Here is a 23,634-nt window from a genome sequence, read left to right as displayed (position 1 = left end):
TGAAAAGCGCCGAGTTTCTTGGAATATGTAAACCTACACCTCAGCCTCATGTCGATGCATACGTCGGTTGCCCATTGGCGTCCGAGTTCCACTTTTCAACATGCAGGGGGTCTGCTTGACGGAGCGGCCGTGTGATTATCCGTACCCACCTTTCTCCAGTGCTTTTATGGAACCAGATCCAATCATGAAAGGTGGGGAGAGAGATACCTCAGTACTTGCACCAACCATTTTCAGGCTCAGGGAGCTAAGATAATGGATCCGGAGCTTTTATCAGTCTATCGATAACGACCCCCTGTCAATTATTCCATCAACATGCCGTCGAGTGCATGTATACATCATAGACAGTCCGCTCAATCCCGAATGTATGGGCTGATTGTGACCAGATCTCGGACTGGACACTTGCTTCAAGTCCCTTAATGGTCGGCATTTGACGAAACTTGAAAACAAAGTTGTACTAGAGCCCTATCATTGTCATGGCCGTTTCCTTTTCATCCCGAAGCTTCATGCGGCTCATGCGCACGCATGGCCAACCGCCTATCCGCGATTTCCTTGCACCGGCCCTCTTTGCGCCGTCGCGGCGTTGTCTATCCTCGACGTCGAGCCAATGTACCGCGGCCAGCCAAGATGCGCATCCAAGTTCGAGTAGCCCGAAACCGAAGCGGAAGGCTCTGACCAAGGAGCAGAGAGACTTTCTCTCATCTGCTGTATGTTGCTATTCCGAGATCGGCCTAGCAAGAATTCCCAATCATTGACCTTGTTCCCACCCTGCAGCTTCGAGTCAACCAGGCCGGTGAACTGGCCGCCACCCTCATCTACAAGGGCCAGACGCCTCCGATCGTGAACGCGCACCCGCACTTGCGGCCACTCATGGCGCACATGTACGAGCAGGAAGAGGGCCACCTCAAGACATTCAACGAGATGATTGCCAAGCACCGCGTCCGGCCGACGGCCATGTACCCGGTCTGGAGCGTGCTGGCGACGGGCCTGGGCTGGGGCACGGCGGTGCTGGGCCGGGAGGCGGCCATGGCGTGTACTGAGGCCGTCGAGACCGAGATCGGTACCCACTATAATGAGCAGATCCGGACGTTGCTCGAGATGTTCTCCGAGTGGGAGGCCGAGGGCTACGAGGTCGGTGACGAGCTGCAGAACCTGATAAAGACACTGCGCCGCATTCGAGACGAAGAGCTCGAGCATCTGGACCACGCTGTTGAGCATGACGCCAAGAAGGCTGAGCCCCATTGGCTGTTGACCGGTGTAATTCGAGCTGGCTGCAGAGGTGCAATCTGGGTGAGCGAGAAGATATAAGAATTTGTACGAGTAATCAAGTGTATCAGTATGTATCAAGGCCCACGCTGCTATAGAGTATTAGAACCATTTGCGACATCGCAGAACATATCATTGAGAAACATGGAAATGACAATTGATGTCTTCAGATAATGCCTTGGCTTGTCTTCGAGTCAGTGAACTTCAGACCTGTATTCAACAGCTTGGGCTGAATGGTTAGCAATGTCACTGCCAAGTTGGTCTTTTACGCCGAGTCGCGTAGAGCCATAGGGGGTCTAGGGGCGTGGAAGTCGTATCAAGCTACATTACTGTCTGCGGTGGAACACTCTGAGCACAGCCAACACCATACACTGCAAGTGTTCTCGTCTGAAACCGGATAAGATTGACCAGGTCTTGCGTCTTGCATGTTATCCTTGATCAAGCGTGGACAAACGATGGATCAGTAAAGAGAAAAGGAAGCAACATGTAATGCCCCAAGGTGAAGGAGTAAAAAACGCAGAGCTCGCGTGGATTCGAACCCTGACACCAACACACCAACACCTTTCCTTCAGCCTCCAGATATCATCGACTTGCATTCTTTACATCCCATACTCGAGTGAATCATTTGCATAGAAACTACAAGAGAATAAAAAGATCAGCAAAAAAGAGTTCACCGCTGGCTAATCTCTCCGTGGCTACTGTTGTTGAAGTTTTTTTTTTTTTTTTAGTTTTTTTTCAAATATTTATAGACCGGTCTGCTGCTGTTTGCTCTGCTCTTGTAACCACTGCACCAGTGAACCATTGTGTGGATGGGCTCAATGGCTCACTGGTGGTGGAAATCTAACGAGTTATTCGGATATGTAACACTAGGAAAATCAAAACAAACGCCCAGTTGGTGGTGTCAACAAGTTTTGACGTTATCATGGAGGAGGCGCGTTTGCATGATCAGTGGTGCGTGCCTCTTCCACCTTGACCCGGAGCTACTTCAGGCAGCAAGTTTTTCAGTATGCCCACATGTTGTAGAGAATCATTCTACAGTAAATCAGTAATCACTTCTATGGAACGAGAACAGCATATAGTTATCAAAAGAATGATCTACATGGTCATTGCCCAGCACATCAAGACTTATAACTTGGATCCCCCAGAATGACGCCTGGTCCCTCTTATAATAATAACATTGGCTCTCTCGCACGGATCTCAAAGAATGTATTGGTTATTGGAAGAAAAGGCTGCGCACAGTGTTGTCAAGGTAGTATGACAGAACAGTGTAGTCAATGACTTGTTGACAATCATGTCCTTGAAGCAGGTAATCTTGAATCCAGCTGATGGATGACTTACTCAACATGCTTGTCGGAAGGAAGCTTCGCTAGAAACAATTTTCGGGAGCCAAGATTCAGTCTCAAGCCATAACAATTGCTATTCTGACCGTGTCCATCTTTGGCTGGTTTGGGCGACAACATAATTCCTAGTCTAGTAATTGGTATCTATTAGACGGAATTTTGCTCCGTTGGTAACGATGAATATCCTGTGTGAGCAGTTCCCCCTGACAAAGCCATTCCAAGTATCAAGCACAATTGATGCAAGTCGCACAGCTGAAGCAGAAGTTCATTCAATTATACAGTGGCAATCAACTTGAGTTTGTGAACATTATGTATTTTGTCATACTATCATGAAGTAACATTCTCGGGCATAATGCCCATCCAGGAGAATGCTGTGTGACATAGTCAGACAAGAATGCAGCCTGACTATACAAACCAATGATGGCCATGTCTTGTATTCCTAAACGCCAGCGTCCATCCAAAATCCCTTGTATCCTTGGTATTTTCCACATGTATTATTATGCCTTCCTAGCCTTCAAGGAGGCATCGTGTTTGATTATCCACTGCATCGTAACCTTCGTAACAGTAATTATGGCCGTGATCCAATACCCATTATGGCCACGTCGCGCATGATGTAGGTATTTGTCTACTCTACATTACAGCTGACATGATTGATCATTTAGACGCCGACCTGGGACATGTTGGGACCCCTTCGGATGGAAGCGCCGCTGCCACGGAAAGCCTTGAAGGCGAAGAAAAGAGTTGCAATGTAGCATGCGAACAAGAACCACATAAAAACGTCGCTAGCTTGGAGCTCGCGGCATTGCTTCTGGTCACCATTGGTCGAGCCAAAGGCAATGTAGCTGCTTGGCTTACCGCTCTGCGAATTGTGAGTCAGCATTGTGAACATGTACTTTGGAAGAGATCAGAACCAGAGAGTTCCTTACCAGGTGAGCGCAGTTGACAGCTCCGAGCTTGGCGGCCAGGACCACGGCGCTGATAAAGGTGAAGAGGACGGCAAGACTGTCGAGAGCGAGAACGACAATGGGAATAGCAATGGCGGATACGAAGGAGGCGATCAATCCATAGAGGGCGGTAATCCACGAGAGGACTGCGACAAAGATGGTGAAGTTGATGGCGGCTTTACCAGATCCAGAGGTGCTGTGGTAGTTTGCGATGGCATTTCCAATGAGCGCGGTGATCAGCAGGGTCCAGAGCAGCTGGACTATGCGCAGGACGTTGTTGAGAAAGGTGAACTCCATTTTGTCTGAAAATCCGGGGACTGAAGTTGGAGAACGGTGGATCTTGATGCGATTCAGTGATATGCGACGAGATCCGATCAGTGGGGTTGTTCAGGTAGTGTAGTTGAGCTTTCTTCTCGAGTTGTTTCTGGAGGATTATGGAATACGGATTGTTGATTTGCAAAAACTGCGGGGAAGGCTTTTGAGAAAATATCCAGGAGAATGATAGCAGAAATATGCTAAGTGCAAGGAGCAGTTCAATGTTGCTACGACAATGGAGGGAGAAAAAATTGACAACAGTGGTTGGCGAATAAACTGGGCGCATGGGATTTTGTATGGTTTCCCCGTCAATCGACGATTTTGGGGTCCTTCTTAGCAAGATCGGCAGTGACGGCCAATAGCGGATCCTAATGACGTTGCGTGGCGCGTCGTCGCTATGTGTGGGATGATGTGCGTCAGGGACTTCTTTTGGGGAGTGGTAGGTAGGGGCCAGAAGGGACTCGACCTGACTCCCTTTGACTGGATGAGAGACTCGGAAACAATTGCAGAAAAGTATCTGAAACAATAACCATGGCCATGCATTGGAATTTCCAGTTTGCCTTCTCTTGCATTAACACAATCAATCCATCATAGATAGACGGGCTGTACTACACGAATGCCATCCATTCATCCCTGGCCTCGATATCCAACCTCCCCTTATAAACAAGAGAAATCACTGGGAGCTGCTGAGAGCTGCCGCTGTTACTGGAGCCTAAAAGGACCTATGGGGACCCTCTGGACCCTCTGCCTAGACACTTTCAAGTGCCGCGCGGTTGACTGGCTGGTCCGTGATGCTGTCATAACCTTTTAAGGTAGTGGGTTGCATCGCGAGCTAGGATCTTAGTGCATTGCAAGCGCGTCCACCTGGCGACGATGTGCGACAGCCAATGATTAGCAGGGCAGTGCTCGATCCTAGCCTTTTTTTGACACACCGGCATTGCCGTGACCACCCAAGAAAAGAGAAGAAGGGTACCCAACGAGAGCGGCTATGTATAATGGATTAAAAAAAACCACATAATTACACACAATTATCTTGAATGCAAGTTAATGGTTGAATAAGCGAGCTTTCCGATTATCTCTTATATATCGCATAGCCATTGTCCTTTGATAGGGGCGGAAAGTTTGTATTGACGCGTTACTGCCGGTTGAGTACTTCGTACAGAGTACTACTGAGTCCTGACAGTCCCGTGCTGTATAAAGAAGCTAGCCCCACGTAAATGACCCGTGCGTCAATACCACAACATTAATCTGTAGAAGTTTAGTTCTGTAGATCCAGATTTTGTAGACTTCATATATAATTACCTACATGGTACCTTTAGGGCAGATGTCTTGAATATAACGTTGAGGATTCTTGACAGGAAGAGTTAAGAAGCTGCAAACTTCAATAATTTGTTCCGTTCAAAAGTTCAAGACAAGGGTTTGGCCAACTGGATTAAATGCGGATTTTCTTCTTGATCTAGGTGGCACTTGCGCGTTTGTGATAGAGATTGTTAGAGTTGATTCAATACTTCAGGTTATCGCATGTTCTAGAAAATGCCAAAAAAAAACTCGCACCGGTCAAACAATATGGTCTCGGCACGTGGTGGAAGGAACAGCTTGCATGTTTGGTATTTGCTTACATTAGAGATTGGGGAAAAATTAACACAAGAGTACGATTGTGCGTAATTTCGCACTCGGAATTTTGGGGGCTGCATGGGAACTGCTGGCGACAAATCATGTGCTTCATCTGCAATCCGAGTGTTTTTCCGTTCCAGAACTGGAACAGCATCTTTCCCCTATATCAGCCCAGCCTCGCGCAGCTGAACCCCCGCACACAATCACGGCTCAATCAGTAATTCCGGCCAACGATGATATGGCACGGCCATTCATTCACAATACGGGGTTCACGGCGGTATATGAACCACATGATGATGAACCCTTCGCTGAGTAAGTCACAGCTACTTAATGTCTCCTGCTTCTGGGTTGGCTGAGTGGCTATCCTGTGGTGATGTGACAGCTAATGGCTGCTTCACCACAACTGTCTTTTCCGGATCAGGAACTCGGGAAGTTGAGATTTTGTGGCATTTCTCTTTTGATAATGCAGACCATTGAGATTCCTCACAGTATAATATTCGTTCATGGCCTCCAGGGTCATCCGTACACGACGTGGACGCATTTTGCTCCAGAAGTGTCAGCGAATGAGGCTCGTCAAAAGACAAAGACGAGATCCCACAGGAAAATCCTGACATTCATTGGGCGCACTACCAGTTCTTCGGTCAAATCTTCCACAAATGAGGAAGCCGAAATAGTCCCCTCTTCCAATACGATACGGCCCAATGTATTCTGGCCCAGAGATCTTCTTCCTTCATCTGAGATGTGCTCTGGGAGCCGGATTCTGACTTGGGGCTACGAGTCTACCGTCGCTGCTCATATAGGCACAGTCGCCAATAAAGGCACCATCTTCTCACACGCCAAAGACTTGCTGTTCGCTCTGAGGCGTAACAGGGTTCAAGACCGGCCCTTGATCTTCGTCGCCCATTCATTAGGGGGGATCTTGGTCAAGGAAGTATGTTCTTCCATCTTGATTCTACATCGCACGCACAGTCCACAGACTGACGAGTTCTGATTGCCTAGGCATTGTCATTATCAGATACCTCGGACCAGGATGATATCAGAGAGATCGTTGCGTCAACATCGGCAGTGATCTTTCTGGGTACGCCCCACCGTGGTGGTGGTCACTATGCTAACGTCGGCGAAGTCGCCCGTTCAGTTGCAAGTCTTTTTTTGATTGACACGAATAGTGCGTTATTGGACTCACTTGGACTCCGCACGACCGATTTAGAGAGGTGCCAGTTTAGTTTCTCCAGAATCTGGAGAAGGTATGGCTTCATGGTGAAGACGTTTCAGGAGGGACATGCGATGACTGGACTTAATGTGCCCGGATCATTCTTGAACAAAACGGTACGTACCCATTGCCACATGATACATCATTGACAGAACTAACTGGGTAATCATCAAGGTCGTCCCGCATAACTCTTCACTACTTGGTGACGACAGGGAAGATGCGGAGACTCTGCAAGCGAATCATAGAGAGATGACGAAATTTACTTCGGAAGCCGACGACAATTATATCAAGGTATGCGGCGAGCTGGAACGTATATGCAAAATTGTCAAAGAAAGGGCACAAGAGAGTAAGTCAAAATCGAATAAAACTCCGTCAAGCATTGCTTAACTAGGGGTACAGAAGCGCATGAGACAAGCGAAGACTTGAAAGGTGTCACCACTGTCTAAAATATGCCAACTTGTCAAAAGACGTACTAACCCGCCCCCAAAGCAATTCAGAGATCACTTGGATTTCCCAACATGAACAGGCGATATCAGATGATCGAGACTCCGGTGCATCAAACCTGTCTCTGGTTGAGTACCTCCGAAAATTATCAAGGATGGATCGAACGCAAACAAATCGCAAGCCACCAGGGCTTCCTGTGGATCAAAGGCAAGCCCGGGTCAGGTAAATCTACGTTGATGAAGCATGCCTTTGAGGGCGTACATACTACAACGAAAACAGTCAAAGCGAGCTTTTTCTTCAACGGACGAGGTGATCGCCTAGAGAAGTGCACATCGGGATTTCTCAGATCCCTTGCTTGCCAATTACTCCCACATTTCCCAAAAGCATTTCGATTGATGAAGAGTCGATTTGAGGAAAAGATTGACTTTGATACCGAACTTACATGGCATGATGGTGAACTCAAATCTTTCCTTAACCACGCACTGGCTAGTAGCGATTCGCGGCTATCAAGTGCCAGGATATTCATCTTCGTGGATGGTCTTGACGAATGCGATAATGGCGAAGGCAGGAACTTGATCATTTACCTTCGTGATCTCGCCGATAGGGCCTATTTGGTTGGAACCCAGCTGTTTCTATGCGTTTCAAGTCGAACTGCCCTGACTATCTCAATTTCATCGTACTTGGAGATCCTTTCGGAACAGGAGAACTCGGACGACATCCGCCGGTATATCCATAAGAGGTTGTCCGTCTTTAGGACCGAGCAGAAAGCGACTAGCCAAAGAGAAGTTTGGCAACAGCTTGAGAACAAGATTCTTGACAAAGCGTCGGGAATTTTTCTATGGGTTGAGCTTACAATCAATCAGCTCATAAGTGATTGGGACACTGGGAAAAGTGCTCAGTATCTGATTGACCAGGTCAATGAAGTACCTACTCAGATCCAGGACGTCTATAGAAAGTTGCTTTCGGAGAATCCCACCCAAGAAGCAACAAGATTCTTCCAATGGTTGGTGTTCAGTGCTCGCCCACTACAACTTTCCGAATGGAAACACGTCTTCGCGTTTGTTTACCACCCGGAGAAAGTAGCCATGTGGGAAAACTCACCTGAGTTCGTGGAGGACGAGGAACAGCTGGAAAAACAAATCACGAGCATGTCGTGCGGACTTGTTGAGGTGCAAGACAATCGACCAGCCCTCAACGAGAATGATGAGCTAGGTGAAGATGATGATTCTTTAGGAGGAAGTGCCGGATCTTTCACCACCGGGAAAGTTGTTCAATTCATTCATGACTCGGTTCGCACATTCTTCCTGGAAGAGGATGGCTTTACCATTGTCAGTCCACAACGACGTGCCATGGACAGTGGCAGGGGCCACGTCTTCATCATGGACTGTTGCCTCTCGTATGCAGACATTCCGGAGCTCCAGTACTTGATCGGGGCTCGACAGGCTGTTGGAGATATGATCCAGCAGAGGCAGCGAGAGCGTCTTACGAGCATGAAAGCCCCATTTCTGGACTCAAAGGGAAGCCCAACGAAGCAGCAAACGCTAGATGCGTACTCTCACGTATCTGCCGATGGACCCAAGGGACTATCAATCGACCGAGGAAGACGGAACAGCGTCGCGAGTTTTGGGTCAGCAGCCAGCTCAAATCCTGGATCACAGCCTATCTCACGCACAGGCTCTATCAGGGCTGCCTCAGTACACTCTGCACATTCCCAGATTGGAATTCAACCCATCACACCTGTCAAGACCCATTTGACCTTGACAGATTCGCCCTTGATGTTGCTAAGAAGAAGAGGCTCTAGCACCAGCGGGAAAACTACTCTCTCAGCATTCGAGGAGGCGTCGGCACAAACCCGAATCCCGCCAGAATCCAAATTCAAGCATCAGATCCCAGACCGAAATTCAGCATCGGACCTGCCCCAGAGTGATGCTACGGGATCCGCAATCAAAAGATCTTCCTTGGTCGAGAGCTATCTAAAGAGCATTGAGCCCAACGACAACCAGGGGTCTCCTCAGATTTTGTCCAGAAGAAGCACCGCTGGGAAAACAATTTCTACGATTTCAAGTCTCTCAAAAATGTCGATGGCTCTTTCAAGCCTCCCGCCGCTGCTTCAATACATTACAGAAATGTTTGACATCCATGCCAAGTTGGCCGACATTGAAGGGGCCAACCCAAACCACATCGTGGACAGGCTTCTACAGTCAAAACTGTGGGATAAATGGTGTCCTCTGCGGGAAGATATCGAGCCAGGTACGACTTTGCTCTACTTCGCGGCTGAGAAGAACCTTATCTCATGGGTTAAAAGGATCGTTATGAGCTCAAATCAGTTGGATGAACCTGGTGGTCGGCTCGGATACCCCACTATTGTCGCTGCCAACCAAGGAAACACGGAAGTGTTACACCGACTGCTCGCAGCGGGCGCCCAGCTTGATAGCCGCGACTACTATGGACGAACCGTATTTCATCATGCAGTCTTATTTTCAGACTTGTCCGTGATTGACACGATCATCTATTCTCCTCGAGTGAATTTCCTGAAGCAATTGCGCAGCTCTGAATATGCGGCCTTCATAAACTCCAGGGATATGTATGGGCAGACGCCTTTACACCTGGCAGCATTCCAAGCGGGAGTCTCAGTCGTCGAGGCATTATTGCATTATGGAGCAGACAACCAAAGTACAGATAATGCAGGCAGAACTCCCGTCGGTGTTGCAAGCGATGATGATGTGCGTGAAGCAATTCTGAGATGGAACTAGCCGGCTGCTGAAGGACTTGCTGCGAGTACGGAATGGGAAACGATCTCGTGGCCAATCTAACTGATAAATTCGATGTTTTGATTCACATGGCATGTGGTAAATGTACATATTATTCCGATATCGTAGAATGTTCCTACAAGTCATAGACATGGACGGCACTTGGTCCTTCCCCCTCTCCGTCACCATATATATGTATAAAACTCAATGTACCCGGATGTGGGGAGTGAATGTCATTTCCTATTTCCAGCAATGTCAAGACACACCCGTTTTCGTTGTAGGTATGGCGTGCGAATTCAACCTGGTTTAACCCCATGGTGAGTGAGTGAATAAGGACAAATGAAGTCAAATGAGAACAACTCTAAAAATATGAAAAAAAAAAAAAACCTAATCGGACCTTGGGCTATAAGCAGAGCTCACTCAGAATCTCGATTACTGTATACATACATATATATATATATGAAGCGGACCGAATCCAAGTCGTCATGGTAAGCAAAGTTCAGCTGAGGTAAAGTAGGCCACTTGTAGTTATACAGTTATGTGCGTTCTTGTGATTAGAGCTATACGCGTGTTCTGCCACATCCCATGTATCATTGTCCTTGGAAAGCAAATGCACTGGAAGGCCCCGATTTAAAATGGCCATTATCATCGCCCACGTTTTTTCCGCCTTCTCGAGGCTGAGTAGTGGGTTGTCGAGGACTTTAACCTGTCCTAATTACGGAGAACCTTAACCGGCCGATTTCTAAGTATCCTTGTCTTTGGAGCAATGCTGGTACTCATTAGGCGTTCAAGAACAATGATAGCACAACTCAATTTGTAAAAGGAACAAATACACACTGTGAAAAAATAAATCAAGAATAGCCATATTGGAGCTAGTAGATCCTTCGCGAACTCCTCAAGACAGACGGAGCCTGGTGTAACTTTCTGACCTGCCTGTATAAGTCAGCTCCACTCGGAACTCCGTTTGAGTCCGTCCATCTGACGAGATACTCGACCGAGTCGGACATGACAGAGGAAGAAGAGGATACTCTAGATACTAGCGGAGTGTAAATTTTAGGCCATAATGGCTTACCATGTCCCAGGGAAAAGAAAGATTGGTCCGCATAGGAAAGGGCCATGTTTGATTCCGTGGGCTAACACAACATCACCCGAGATGCCCCACACTCAGGGGAGCGTTATCCGAGACGGATGTAGTATAAGGATTGCCAGTGGACTATAGCCATTTGCCATGGAGCGCATTTGTATCTGATGCAAAGACTTCTGTGCAAATCAACCCTTTTCAGAGCACTTCCTTGACCAAATCAACGAAAATGGTAAATATCAAAACCAAGTCGGACTACGTCATCACCGACAACTTCAAGCCCGGGCCAAAGAATGGCCATCTCTCGGTAAAGGACCCCAACTTTGCAGAGGTCGAGGCCGCTACAGTCGAGGCCTTGGCGCCACTGTGGGAGGCCGCGGTGCCCTTGGACAAGTTCAAAGAGGGCTGGGTCACGGCGCCGCCCGCCATACCCGACGGTTGTCCCGAGCCAGGAAAAGATGTATTCATTTCCCAGATGAAGGTAACGGTGCGGGACGGTACCGAAATCGAAATCCAGATCTACCGACCGCCCGAGCTGCGGACTGACGCTGCGCTGGTATTTCGGATGCATGGCGGAGGTTGGACTGTGGGCAGTCATGTAATAGAGGAGGCAGAAAATCGATACCTGGGCGCGCTGCCCAATGTCGTGGTTGTGAGCGTTGATTACAGAATGCAAGTCTACAAGCCTGCGATTTCATGGCGATTCACCTGTTCCCCCTTCGCAACTGACAAGGAGTTCTAGGGCGCCAGAGTTTCCCTATCCATACCCGATTGAAGACTCGTGGGACGTTCTCAAATGGGTAAGAGAAACTAATTCTTCCAGTCATCTAGGTCACAGCTAATGAAGATGATAGTGTAAAGTACATGCCAAGTATCTGGGAGTCAATCCCGAAAAGATCATCTTGGCCGGCAACAGTGGAGGTGGAAACATGGTACGCGTCCATTCTCACGGTCGGTCAAGGACTCCATACTAATGCGATACTGGGGTGGGAAAAGGCTGCATGCTTGGCGATCAAAGCCAGAGACGAGGGACTCACCGGAATTGTAGCACAAAGTCTGGTGTTCCCAGTAACATGCCACCCCAAGTTCTTCTCCGAGGTACCAAACAAGGAGAAATATGAGCTCTTGAGCTACAGTCAAAATCACCAAGCTGCAATAGTCGACAGCTATAGAATGGAGTTCTTTTGGGATCAGTACGTGGGCACTGACCCCAAGCCTGACCCTGGACACTCCCCTCTTCTCCACCAGCTGAAAGACCTAAAGGGCTTGCCACCTGCATGTAAGTAGACATGGTTCCAGCGCTGACTCGAGCCCGAGTAGCTATAATGTGACTGACGCTTTGAAAGTTGTTCATGCGGCAGGTTTGGACCCGTTGAGGGACGAGGGTATCGCGTACGCAGAGGCGCTCAAAGCAGCAGGAAACGATGTGCAACTGGCTGCTTATCCGGGGCTGCCTCATTGTTTCTACATGTTCGTTGGGTTCAAGCAGACAAAGGACTACTTCGAGCGTGTGATTGGTTTTGTAAAGAAGCACGCAGATGCAGGACCTGGGCAGGCCAAGAGTATGTTATAGAAGACAACCATTGGGCTGGTTGGAAGACAAAGCGAGACTAATTTCAGTTGCAGGTCATATCTAGCGATGTAGTTTCCAACGTACCCCTTCTTCAAAACTATCACATCCTTGGACGAATAGAAAAAGTGCCATTACTGCACAGAAGACATTGAGCCCATGCATCTTTTGAAGTTTCCCCTCTTTGATGCAAATCGCTATCCACCCACCCGGTGGGCTTCTATGCCGGGCGCAGGCAAATCCAGCGGCTTGATTGGACTGATGAACTGTGGATGGCTAGGCCCTCATATCATGCTGCATAGCTACCAGGGACTCGTTATATTATGCCATAGTATGTAGGTTTGCGCCCACTGCTCATTCAGGAAAGACACCCGCTATTCTCAAAATATATATGCATGAGCACGCACACATACATAAATATTGGCCGGAGCCTCATTCCATCTGATGAAAACAATGTCTCCGCCCAATCTGCAGTATCTCTGACAGACTGCGATAAATCACTCTTGCTTCTTGCTTTTCAATCACTCCCTCCTGAGACCTATTGTGACGCATCTCTCACCTGTCACTCATCACATACCTAAGGCTGAATTCAGCTCGACTGCGTGAGTCCAACATGGCACTCAATACATCATCCATAGACGTTCTGCGGTCGCAAGCTGAAACGTATATACCGGCACTGCGTGATTACCTTGTCGGCATAAAAGACGACAAAGTCTCCATCGTGCTACATGTAGCCATCTTATTCATCACGAGCTTGTTTATGCTCTTTGTGCGCCGGCGCTACTTCTCGCCAGTCAGCCATATCCCAGGACCCTTTCTAGCATCATTCTCCCGACTATGGCACCTGAAGCAGATCTATGGTGGGAAACAGAATCTGAAACTACTCGAACAGCATGAGAAATACGGTATGCTGACTTTTCAAATTGGTTCTCCATTCAATAGCGGTTGCATGCTGTTACTAACCTTCAGTTGGCAGGACCATTTGTTCGAATGGCTCCAAATGAGATTAGCATTACTCATCCAGACGGGGTGAAGAAGCTCCTCCTGGCCACGCTTCCAAAGGTGAGTCAAGACCCTTTGGTGATTTGCAGTATCCATGCCTTGAAAAATACACTCCAACCTTTGTTGTCTTCTTCTTACGATGATTGATTATAGGGCGATTGGTACCGGATTGTTTGCTTCCCAGACTACCGGTTTACTACGCCATTCTCCATGGTCGATCCAAAAGAGAAAAATGAATGTTCCAAATACCTATCCACGGGCTATCTGCAGCATAACATTATCAAGTCAGAGCCTGCTCTGGACGTCGACATTGCCAAGCTATTTGACTGGATGAACAAGTTTGCAGACGAGAAGAAGCCAATGGATCTGGACAAGTTTTTCACCTATGTCGCATTTGATATCACTGGCGAGGTTGTGTTTTCCAAGCCTTTTGGTAAGTCACGTCAACGTATACTGGGAGAAAAGCAATCTGACCATCTCCCCTGCCTAGGATTTATGGACAAGGGCGAGGATGTCCGCGGCTCCATTGCCATGAACTCGGCAATGGAGGTTTATATTGCTTTTGCCGGATATTTCCAGTGGCTACATTCCTTGTTCGCCAACCCCTTTACCACGTGGCTAGCTATCCTCCCCATGGGCCACTTGTTTGATACTACCATGACGGCTCTGAGCGAGCGGCAGAAGGACCCCGAAGCCAGGCATGATCTTGCAGCACACTGGTCAGTACTCTACCCATATTCCTACCGACATGTGTGTTGTTAGCCGCAGACTACCCTCCACAAAGGACTTCGATTCGAGTAGAAAACGAGTGGATGAATAATTAACCCATCGCAGGTTCAAGGGTCTAGAGAAATCGAAGGAAGATAAGTCAAAACATTTCAACCTAAGGTGTCTTCAGGCATTTGCCACGGCAAACGTAGGAGCAGGATCAGACACGGTATCTGCAGGTCTACAGAGTTTTGTGTGAGTTGGCCATGTTTGGTGTATTCCGACGAGATCAACCAGAAAGAAATGATAATTAGAAAAATTCTCACTAACCAGTCGAAAAGTTATCACCTTCTCCGTCATTCCGACGGGTGGCAAAAGATTGCAGCCGAAATCGCCGACGCGCGCAAACAAGGACGTTGCGGAGGCCATGTCATATCCAACGCCGACGCCGTCCAGCTTCCCTACTTGCAAGCCGCGCTCAAGGAGGCGCTGCGCATGTTCGCACCCGTATCCAGTATGTCATTTGTAACCCAAGAGAACTACTCCGGTGTGCCTTGTCCTTGTCTGACCATCATTTTTTCACATCCAGTGGGTTTGCCGCGTGTCGCGCCAAAGGGCGGTATCCAGATTGGCGACCAACACTTCCCCGAAGGTGTCACGCTCACCGTGAGTCCTGCTGTTACACACTTGTCCAAGAGTCTCTGGGGTCCAGATGCGCAGGCGTTTCGTCCGGAGCGGTGGTTCGAGCCCGACGCAGCGGCTAAAGAAAGGTATTTTATACCGGTGAGTGATTCTGGTGCCTTGCGATCCGACACGTTAGATGGAACTTTTTTGCTAATGATTTGGTTTCTTTTTCGCACAAGTGGGGAGTTGGGTATGCCTCATGTCCAGGACAGCATATTGCCAAGATTCAGCTGTCCAAGATTGCTGCCACTATTGTGCGCGACTATGACATTCGGCAAGTAAACCCTAGCCAGGACTGGTCATATAGTGCATACTTTACTGCTGTACCGCATGATTGGCCCGTTTTTGTAACGAAGCGGTAGGATTCTGGAACGGACGGTTGTGCCATCGGCAGTAATCGGACAAAATGTTGGCAGAAGAAATTGAATGATGGTATCGATGCTACAAATATTTCACAAGATGTGTCCGAGGAATCAAAACTATGACTTCCCATTGAGCACACTGTCAACAAGCTCTGCATCCTTCAACAGCTGGGCATCTCCAAGGCGAGGACCAACGATCTGTAGAGCCACCGGAGCGCCCTTGAAAAGCTCGGGATCATCTAGAAACAATTTAGCATTGACGCTCTCTTTAATAGCGGGCATACGTACACAATGCCTGATTCTTGGCGTCCGCTTCATGTATGGGCTTGAAGTCTTTGTCAACCGGGTCTTTCTCTGGGTCGGCATGAGAAAATGGTACGATGACCGCCGGATACTATTTTTAATGCATTAGCAGACTTCTTTGTGGATATGAGAGTGTAAATACTTACATCGACTGCGTTCCAAGCCACCGTGTAGATATCACTAGTCCAATCGCCAGGCCTTACAGCAGTATGTGGACCGGCTGGCGCCAGGACAATATCGCATCCCACCCTCTGCCACTCGTCGAGCATCTGTTTCTGAACTTCGCCCTTCTTCGTGTTCCACTGCCACGCCTGTTCTTGGCTCTTTCGCGGTATGTCCCAAAATCCAATGTTGAGCACCGAGCTCACTGGGGGCTCGCCAGTCTTGGCCAGCTCTTTCTTCTGGTACGATAGGGCGTCCAGAGTGAATAGCTGTTCAGTGATCTTTCGGATCTCGAGAAAATCCGGCGGCGTGAAATTGCGCACTTCAAAGCCAGCGTCTTTGAGCTTGGCCACGGCCTCCTCGATACCACGACGAATGGGCGGGTGAGGCGTCAAGCCAGATCGATGGATCACGCCGACAATGGGCTTCCGAGAGGACGTTGGAATTTCCATAATGTTGGGAATAACGGCCGGATCAAAGCGCCAGGGTTCCGCCCGTCTTGCTACTTGCGCAATGAGCGACAGGTCGCGCACCGAATGGCCCAGAGGGCCCGTCACGGCTGGGATGCCCGTATTGCTCCCTGCCCACCCAGAGTAGGAGTAGCCAATCATTGGGATCACACCAAAACTCGGTTTGTAGCCGTACACGCCGTTGGCAGCGGCGGGAATCCTGATTGAACCGCCCACATCGGTGCCAATGCCCACGGCGCTGCCGCGAAATGCCTGCGTGGCACCCTCGCCGCCACTGCTGCCTCCGGACGTCAAGTTGCTATCGACGGGATTCTTGGTCCGTCCAAAGACATTATTCTCGGCTTCGGCGACGAGCATGGTCTGTGGTACGTTTGTCTTTGAAATCACAATCGCACCCGCCGCTTGCAACACCTGAGCTAACGGCGACGTCGTCGTAGCTGGCTGACCAACTCGCGACAAGTAGCCATTAGTCGAGTCGTACCCTTTAAAGTGAAAGCACTCTTTGAAAGTCATAGGAATGCCGTGAAGGGGCCCTACGACTTTGCCAGTAGATTGAAACGTCTCGTCGAGCTTCTTGGCTTGCTCGAGTGCGTCTGCAAACATGATCTCCGTGAGAAAGTTGCAAAGCTGGTGGCCCACAGCTGCTCTTTTGCAGAATGCTGTTGTGACTTCTACTGCCGAGTATTTGCCTTTGGCGATGGCGGCGCTCAGGGACGTGGCATCGTATCCTTTGCCTGTGATTTCGAGCTCCTTGTCCGTGAGGAGTCCACAGGTGTCGGCGACGGATCTCAGATCGCGAGTCCCCTCGGGTGGGAGTTGATCAGACTTGAGCTTCCATTCTGAAGGGATCCGCGAGTCTCGTTCCGCTTTCTTAGCCGCCGCTAGATCTTGCCATGGTTGTATTGGGTGCGCAGACATATTGAAAGCAGCCTCTACTTATGGATGAAGTTTATTGGTAAGTTTTCGGTTGCTGGTCCAATGTAGAAAAGAAACAAAAGTGACCAGGCTGATATCTGGAGGTACCCGAGGTGGTATGCCGGTTATGAATGCTCCGCACCGAGATGATCGGAGTTATTTGCGTCTCCACCACTGACGCAGCGTGAATCCTGCAGTTATCACCTGCTGTCGTCCCCTCCACAATCGCACCATCAGCAGGCTGTGATGCGGAGGTGGCAAGGGCCGACAGTCTTGACTCTTGATGTTATTAGAGTTGATTAATCGATCCTCGCCACGCATTCCTTGGTTGTAACTACTCGATATAGATGATAAACCCCGAAATTCGACGGGATTGAAAACGCTTCTCATCATCCTGATCTGTATTTGAATAACATGATTGTATTTCATGGTCAGACTTATCTTATCAGATCTTATCTATTACATCTACGCAGCAACTTGCTTGCCTCTAGGCTGGCATGGATGATGGAGTGGTAGGCGGGGTACCCCGTTGTCGGCACTAGAACGACATGGGTTTTCGTTATTGCCAGTCGTACGAATAATGCAGTGCAGTCGCAGGACGCTGGCTAACCTTTATACAAGCTCTGCAAAGACACGCTGAAGCAGTATGTCCATTACGATCAGAACAAGGCCGAGGTATATACCATGAATGCCAGATACGATCTGCACGAGTCCTTTTGGAACTTTCAATGGTTAGAAGAGATGATTTCTTTTCAAGACAATTTCTAGAGCTTGACCCATCAAAGAACATGTTGGTGTTTGTGTCGTCGTTCAAGGATCGAGAAATATCATTGGATGTATCAAATATTGTATACCATTATACGGCTGATTGAAATAGAATGTGTTTATTCTGTCGATCTTCATTTGACCGGCCCAGCAAGTTGAGCGATTGCTTACCTAAATATGAAAGAGGTAAATAGAAGTGTACAAAACGGCTAGATATCCGCAGTATAGTTGAGCAGGTGGAACCAAACTGCGGATCCCGCCATCTCAAATAGCTGTTCAGGGTCTGTCGTGACATCGGAGATCTGTCTATATACACTATGTTGCCAAAGTTTTGACCATTTGGTACATGCCTTGTAATTCCTCTCATAAATGTCACATGATTTTGAGTCGCGGGCCTTGATACATATCACAGCAATAAACTAGCGAGCATCCTGTAGCTCGCCTGACTGTTATGCGCCAGAAGGGAGAATGTGAAAGTAGGTAATCTTCAAACTCCCTAAGCTTGGCATGTGGCGCATTGAGCGGTCAAGGAGAATGAGAATACGGATGGTTTGCTGATGAGAACAAATAGTTGAAGCAATTATTTGAGCAGCAAGCTTTAACGAGTCGGCAGCTTTTTGGTGGTTGAGCGTTAGGTAACGACGAGAGATGTGATTTAAGCCTGTACCCTGTGTGCTCGAGTCAATCGCGAGGCGACAACGTGACCTTGGTCAGCTATTTTAGTTGTGATCCCCTCCCAACACTGCTGCTGGCCATGTGTGGGATGTGACTGGAGGGAACTCTTCACGTGTTTACTCTCCAGATCAATCAGGCCGACACATGAAAAATATCATCCCGACCTGTCGTTACTCTGAAGATAAGCCCATGGGCTATACCCCAGAGCGCATATGAGCAGGGATGCTGCTAATTTGTACCTGCTGTTAAATGCTCGCGAATGCTACAGGTGCATCCAACATTGACCGAAACATTATGGCCACTCATTAATGTCAACCACGCGGCAACTGTTTCAACAAACGGCCGAGGAATATGATGAGGATATTTATTCCTATCAGCCTAATATTTCATTTCTTGAAACCAGTAATAATATGTATTTTATTTGCAGATGACGTCGAAGAGACCTACAATGGCTGTTATGCACTGGTCATTACAAGACTAATAAGCTGGAGGTACCATCTTGTAGGCACGGGGGGAAATGCGGGGCATGACACCTCTAAACGTAGCAGCGGACGGACTCGTGGGGTGGAGGATCATTTTCCTTTTCGCTCTTACCTAAAGGTTGGCCCTCCTGCGCCTAGCTTTGATGAACTTCCTATCCAATCACCAGTGATAAAAGCGTCGCACGGCGTCGTCCCTGGGCATCTCCTAATCTTCGCCTTCCGGTTACCGATTAGTACGGGCAGCGCTGGAAAAGGGACGAACCGCCCACGCGCCGTCGCCAGTGGCTCTGCTTTGTCTGTCCCTTTTTGCCTCCGAATTCATGCGCTCTAGGAGGCCCTGGCCTGGCGCTATGCCCGCCTGAGTTGGATGTCTCAACCCTGTTCCTACCGCCCCAAAGAGGTTTCTCCAGCAAACCAAGAGGACCCTTAGGCCCTGCCCGGCGTGGCTAAGCAGATGTCCTCCCCTCCTAGGACAACAAGGTATCACACTTCCACGGTCAGTCGACCTGACTGGCAGACTTGCGCATGCAGGTTCAGCGACCAGCAGATTTCATTGCAACGTTCTGCTCAATGGAACCTGACACACACACGCCCACACCAGGCTGAATGCCCTGAAAAGGAGTTTTTGAATGGCTGTATAAGTGGCCATCGGAGCGGGTCGTCTTTTATAAATTATATAGTCCCAAGGCCCGGCCCCAACGATGCTCTCATATGTCCAGCGATTACCTGAGTATGCAGACATCTGTCATTCTAAGCCTGATTTCCCCCAAAGCATAACCTTCTCCGTCAACAGGAGGGTTTTATCGAAAAGACTGTCTTTTCGCAAGGCAACCGCTGTGTAGAGTCAAGGTTGGAGAGTGCAGGATATAAGAGCGCAGGTTTCGAGCGACTTCCCGTCAGCTTTGATATTGTTGAGCAAATACATTGCAGACATCAGAGAGCCCAGACAGAGCCATGAAGGTCACGATCGCAGCCAACATCCTGGTTTTAGCGGCCGCCACCGGGGTCTGGGGTCTTGACTGTAATGGCAACGCCGCACTATGCGACCGCAAGTACAGCAATGTCAGCTTCATTGGGGCCCACGACTCGCCCTTTGTGGGTATCCTACCAACGCAGAACCAGCTCCAGGACGTGACAGCGCAGTTGAATCAAGGCGTACGCTACCTCACAGCACAGACTCACGACAAGGACGGCGCCATCCAGTTGTGCCATACCTCGTGCGCGCTGCTCGACGTCGGGATCTTGCAGGACTACCTGGCCGACATCAAGACGTGGCTCGACGGCAACGCGAACGAGGTGGTGACACTCTTGGTCACCAACGGGGACGCGATCGATATTACCAAGTTTGGCGATGTCTTCTCAGCTGCCGGACTCGCCTCTTATGCGTACACACCCGGTGCCGATCTGGCTCTGGCCGACTGGCCAACTTTGGGCACACTCATCGCTGCCGGATCGAGGCTTGTGGTCTTCATGGGTAAGTATTACTTTGTCATGATTTATGTAAAATTACATCTTACAGTGAATGATAGATTATCATGCGGATACGTCAAAGGTCGGATATATTTTGGACGAGTTCAAGTACTATTTTGAAACACCATTTGATCCCACAGATGCCAGCTTTCCTCAGTGTGATGTGGACAGGCCGTCTGGCGCATCAGCTGATGGGCGCATGTTCATTGTCAACCACAATCTCAACCTGGAGCTTTTGCCAGATGTACTGATCCCTAACCTGGCCGAGGCGGGAACAACGAATTCGCTATCTTCGATCCTGGCACAATCGGATATTTGCATCAGCAAGTACCAAAGAGATCCAAATGTTGTTCTAGTAAGTCGCCTTGAGCAAAATCCCGTGACCTCGTTTATGAGATCTTTGAGCTGACACAAGAATAGCTCGACTATACTAGTATAGGAGATGGAATTGCCGCTCAAAATGAGCTCAACGGTATATAAGAGAAGAATTCCGGCTCACAGCAAGCATGTTTTATGCCTTTTTGATTTTGTTGAAACATATATAGTCCATCACGCCGAGCGATGTTGATTATTTAGTTGATAGCATTATACACATTTTCGCCATTAAACAAGTCACCACTACCTAATACGTCCAAATGTGAAAATACAGGATGCTGCCATCTACCGAGAGCCGCGCAACGTCTGGACAAACTAGTTACGTTATAGCCCAAGCGCGACTAGTCTGAAATGGCATCCAGCAGCCAGTCGTAGGACAGTAAATACAGATCAATATGAAAACGTTTTCAAACTGCATGAGACATTCTATAATTACATCTCTAGCGGGTCCCTTCAGTCCTGCACCTCTTGCCGGCACCCGCAGGCCGCTTGCAGGGGCATCGGCGTCTAATCTAGTATCGGATCTCACCACAACCACCAATCAGACGGCACGCATACCAAGACACGATTATACTGGCCAATGACAAGCCAATGCCAACATTTGATTGCCGCTGCATTTCGTGTCGTGACACTCGTCGACGGCGCTTGTCTCTGCCGGCCTGCCGCTGAATCTCACTTTTCTTGCTCTTCAAAAGCTGCGGTATAGAATCGTCGTGTCTGAAAAGTAGAATTTCCTGTTCCTTTGCCACTTGTGGTTTCTGTATGCTTGCGTTGGTATCCGTGCATGCGAACTTTTTTTTTCGATTCTCTCCTTTCTTGATTGATTGCAGTGCAATCTCCTTCTCTATAAAATAATAATATCAGCATCGTGGGACATAGTGAAGCGCATCTTTGAGCAGTCGGCGAACAATCTCCTTTCATATCACCATGCGTACTTTCAGTCTTGTTCCCCTGGCGGGAATTTTGTGTAAGCTGAACATGACACTTCTCAATTGCCAGTCTCTCGACACTGACATGACTTCTTCAGTATCATATCTCGCCGCCACTATACAAGCACAGACAGAAACAAACACCACCACAAACAGCGATATCCCGTCGCTATTCATCAGCCCAAGCAATGATCTGGCCTTTGCCCTCAGCGTGCCCAAAGACTCGTCGACGGATCTGTACTTTTCGCTCATGTTTCCCAAATCCGTCACTTGGGGCGCCATTGGTCTGGGCACGTCCAAGATGGCCGGCGCGCTCATGCTGGTGGCCTACTCGTCGTCGTCGGGCGACAACGTGACGCTCTCGCCGCGGATCGCGTCGGGCCACTCGGAGCCCGTCCACACGACCGACATTCGCGTCGAGGCCCTGGACGGCACGGGCCTGGTCGACAATGCCCGCTACGTCTTTCTGGGCCGCTGCGCCAACTGTCGGTCGTGGAACATAAATGGCCGGGGCGGCGACGTCGACGTCGAGAGCAAGGCCCAGAGCTTTGTCTACGCCACGGGTCCCGACGGGGATATCCGCTCCGACGCCCTGGATGCCCCCCTCAAGATGCACCTCAACTACGGCACCTTTACCCTGGACATGGTGCACGCGACGACTGCCGACGCTGCGGCGCCTACCATCACCATCAGCAACAGCACCGATCTGGTGGCGACCACGCAGGGTCTGTCCGTCCTGGGCAAGAGCGATACCGCCGCTCGGGCCCATGCCATCATCATGGTCTTGTGCTTCATCGGGCTCTACCCGTTTGGCATCCTGGTCCTGCGCCTCGGCAACTGGGTGCGTTGGCATGCCGTCAACCAGGGCCTGGCACTCATTGGTGTCATTGTCGGATTTGGCCTGGGTGTGCATTCCAGCTACTTTTATAACAGGGTAAGCATGGTTTTTATTCGATACAGGAAGACGATTGTGAATACTAACAAAATCATCCTCAGTCCAAAGGATTCAAGAGCGGTCATCAGGTGCTCGGTATTCTGCTGTTCATCTTTGTAATTGGACAGTTTGTGCTCGGCTTCATGCATCATCGAATCTACAAAAAGACGCAGCAACCGACCAAACTCGCACCTGTACACGTATGGATGGGCAGGGTTATTATACCTGTGGGTGTAATCAATGCGTTTCTGTAAGTGCTTCTCTTTTTTTTATGACTCTCGTACAATGTGTCGCCGCAAGAAGGGAACAGTACAGGGAGCCTTTTGAAAGCAACTCACCAACACGTTTCACAGGGGCTTCCGCTTCGCCCAAAGCCCTCAGTACAATTGGGTGCTCGCGGGCCTGGTCATCTTCCTCTTCCCAGCCATGGCCCTGATCCTCTTTACAAAGCGATGCATCTCGAAGCGCTGGAACCAGACCAAAGCCGAGCCTGGGCAAGACGGCCAAGGTGGTGGTTACAACATGGAACCCTGGAGGCCAGAGACGCAGACTGCTACCGACGGCCAGCAGAATGCAGCGCCGCCACCAGGACCGTACGGTCTCAGTCAGCATGGCGCACCTGTTGGACTACAACAGCAACAGCAACCAGATATGCGGTCATACGCAAACTATAGCTACCAAAGCAGTAGCGCGTATAAAAGGCCAGATTTAGGTTCACAGCAAGAGGCCCGAGAATAGTAAGTTTTCCCAGAGACATGTGCCAGCTCAATTGATATAGAAATCTATGAAAGTTCACTGACCATAAGTCTATAGTGTTTAAAGTGGTTCTGTATCCACGGAGAAGATCATGAACCTTCCAACATTGAT

At 49.1% G+C, this 23,634-nt stretch overlaps 8 protein-coding genes across 8 annotated transcripts; 6 read left to right on the top strand and 2 right to left on the bottom strand.

Annotated features, from left to right (window-relative positions):
- Nucleotides 1–473: 473 nt before the first annotated feature.
- On the top strand, nucleotides 474–1,305 carry PFICI_06651 (uncharacterized protein; the record flags this gene model as incomplete). Its single annotated transcript, XM_007835232.1, has 2 exons — nucleotides 474–704; nucleotides 772–1,305. The coding sequence occupies 2 exons, from the start codon at nucleotides 474–476 to the stop codon at nucleotides 1,303–1,305; spliced, it is 765 nt and encodes a 254-aa protein (XP_007833423.1).
- Nucleotides 1,306–3,261: 1,956 nt separating this feature from the next.
- Nucleotides 3,262–3,844, bottom strand: PFICI_06650 (uncharacterized protein; the record flags this gene model as incomplete). Its single annotated transcript, XM_007835231.1, has 2 exons — nucleotides 3,262–3,462; nucleotides 3,530–3,844. The coding sequence occupies 2 exons, from the start codon at nucleotides 3,842–3,844 to the stop codon at nucleotides 3,262–3,264; spliced, it is 516 nt and encodes a 171-aa protein (XP_007833422.1).
- A 2,095-nt stretch (nucleotides 3,845–5,939) lies between these two features.
- PFICI_06649 (uncharacterized protein) lies at nucleotides 5,940–9,883 on the top strand (the record flags this gene model as incomplete). Its single annotated transcript, XM_007835230.1, has 4 exons — nucleotides 5,940–6,407; nucleotides 6,476–6,802; nucleotides 6,861–7,032; nucleotides 7,176–9,883. 4 exons carry the CDS (start codon nucleotides 5,940–5,942, stop codon nucleotides 9,881–9,883), a joined length of 3,675 nt encoding a protein of 1,224 aa, XP_007833421.1.
- A 1,307-nt stretch (nucleotides 9,884–11,190) lies between these two features.
- PFICI_06648 (uncharacterized protein) lies at nucleotides 11,191–12,598 on the top strand (the record flags this gene model as incomplete). The annotated part of the gene is made up of 6 exons (XM_007835229.1): nucleotides 11,191–11,559; nucleotides 11,639–11,761; nucleotides 11,816–11,893; nucleotides 11,958–12,240; nucleotides 12,308–12,523; nucleotides 12,588–12,598. 6 exons carry the CDS (start codon nucleotides 11,191–11,193, stop codon nucleotides 12,596–12,598), a joined length of 1,080 nt encoding a protein of 359 aa, XP_007833420.1.
- Nucleotides 12,599–13,144: 546 nt separating this feature from the next.
- Nucleotides 13,145–15,287, top strand: PFICI_06647 (uncharacterized protein; the record flags this gene model as incomplete). The annotated part of the gene is made up of 8 exons (XM_007835228.1): nucleotides 13,145–13,436; nucleotides 13,508–13,593; nucleotides 13,687–13,966; nucleotides 14,024–14,256; nucleotides 14,384–14,496; nucleotides 14,583–14,755; nucleotides 14,831–15,024; nucleotides 15,105–15,287. 8 exons carry the CDS (start codon nucleotides 13,145–13,147, stop codon nucleotides 15,285–15,287), a joined length of 1,554 nt encoding a protein of 517 aa, XP_007833419.1.
- A 117-nt stretch (nucleotides 15,288–15,404) lies between these two features.
- Nucleotides 15,405–17,140, bottom strand: PFICI_06646 (uncharacterized protein; the record flags this gene model as incomplete). Its single annotated transcript, XM_007835227.1, has 3 exons — nucleotides 15,405–15,526; nucleotides 15,576–15,681; nucleotides 15,737–17,140. 3 exons carry the CDS (start codon nucleotides 17,138–17,140, stop codon nucleotides 15,405–15,407), a joined length of 1,632 nt encoding a protein of 543 aa, XP_007833418.1.
- Nucleotides 17,141–20,013: 2,873 nt separating this feature from the next.
- On the top strand, nucleotides 20,014–21,009 carry PFICI_06645 (uncharacterized protein; the record flags this gene model as incomplete). Its single annotated transcript, XM_007835226.1, has 3 exons — nucleotides 20,014–20,533; nucleotides 20,589–20,884; nucleotides 20,950–21,009. The coding sequence occupies 3 exons, from the start codon at nucleotides 20,014–20,016 to the stop codon at nucleotides 21,007–21,009; spliced, it is 876 nt and encodes a 291-aa protein (XP_007833417.1).
- An 822-nt stretch (nucleotides 21,010–21,831) lies between these two features.
- PFICI_06644 (uncharacterized protein) lies at nucleotides 21,832–23,505 on the top strand (the record flags this gene model as incomplete). The annotated part of the gene is made up of 4 exons (XM_007835225.1): nucleotides 21,832–21,871; nucleotides 21,932–22,767; nucleotides 22,830–23,017; nucleotides 23,121–23,505. 4 exons carry the CDS (start codon nucleotides 21,832–21,834, stop codon nucleotides 23,503–23,505), a joined length of 1,449 nt encoding a protein of 482 aa, XP_007833416.1.
- Between the last annotated feature and the right edge of the window lie 129 nt (nucleotides 23,506–23,634).

The sequence above is a fragment of the Pestalotiopsis fici genome, assembly GCF_000516985.1.
Source record: "Pestalotiopsis fici W106-1 unplaced genomic scaffold PFICI_Scf_4, whole genome shotgun sequence".
Taxonomy (NCBI): domain Eukaryota; kingdom Fungi; phylum Ascomycota; class Sordariomycetes; order Amphisphaeriales; family Sporocadaceae; genus Pestalotiopsis; species Pestalotiopsis fici.
Note: the sequence above shows the minus strand (reverse complement) of the source record. Positions and strands in the feature narration are given on the sequence as shown.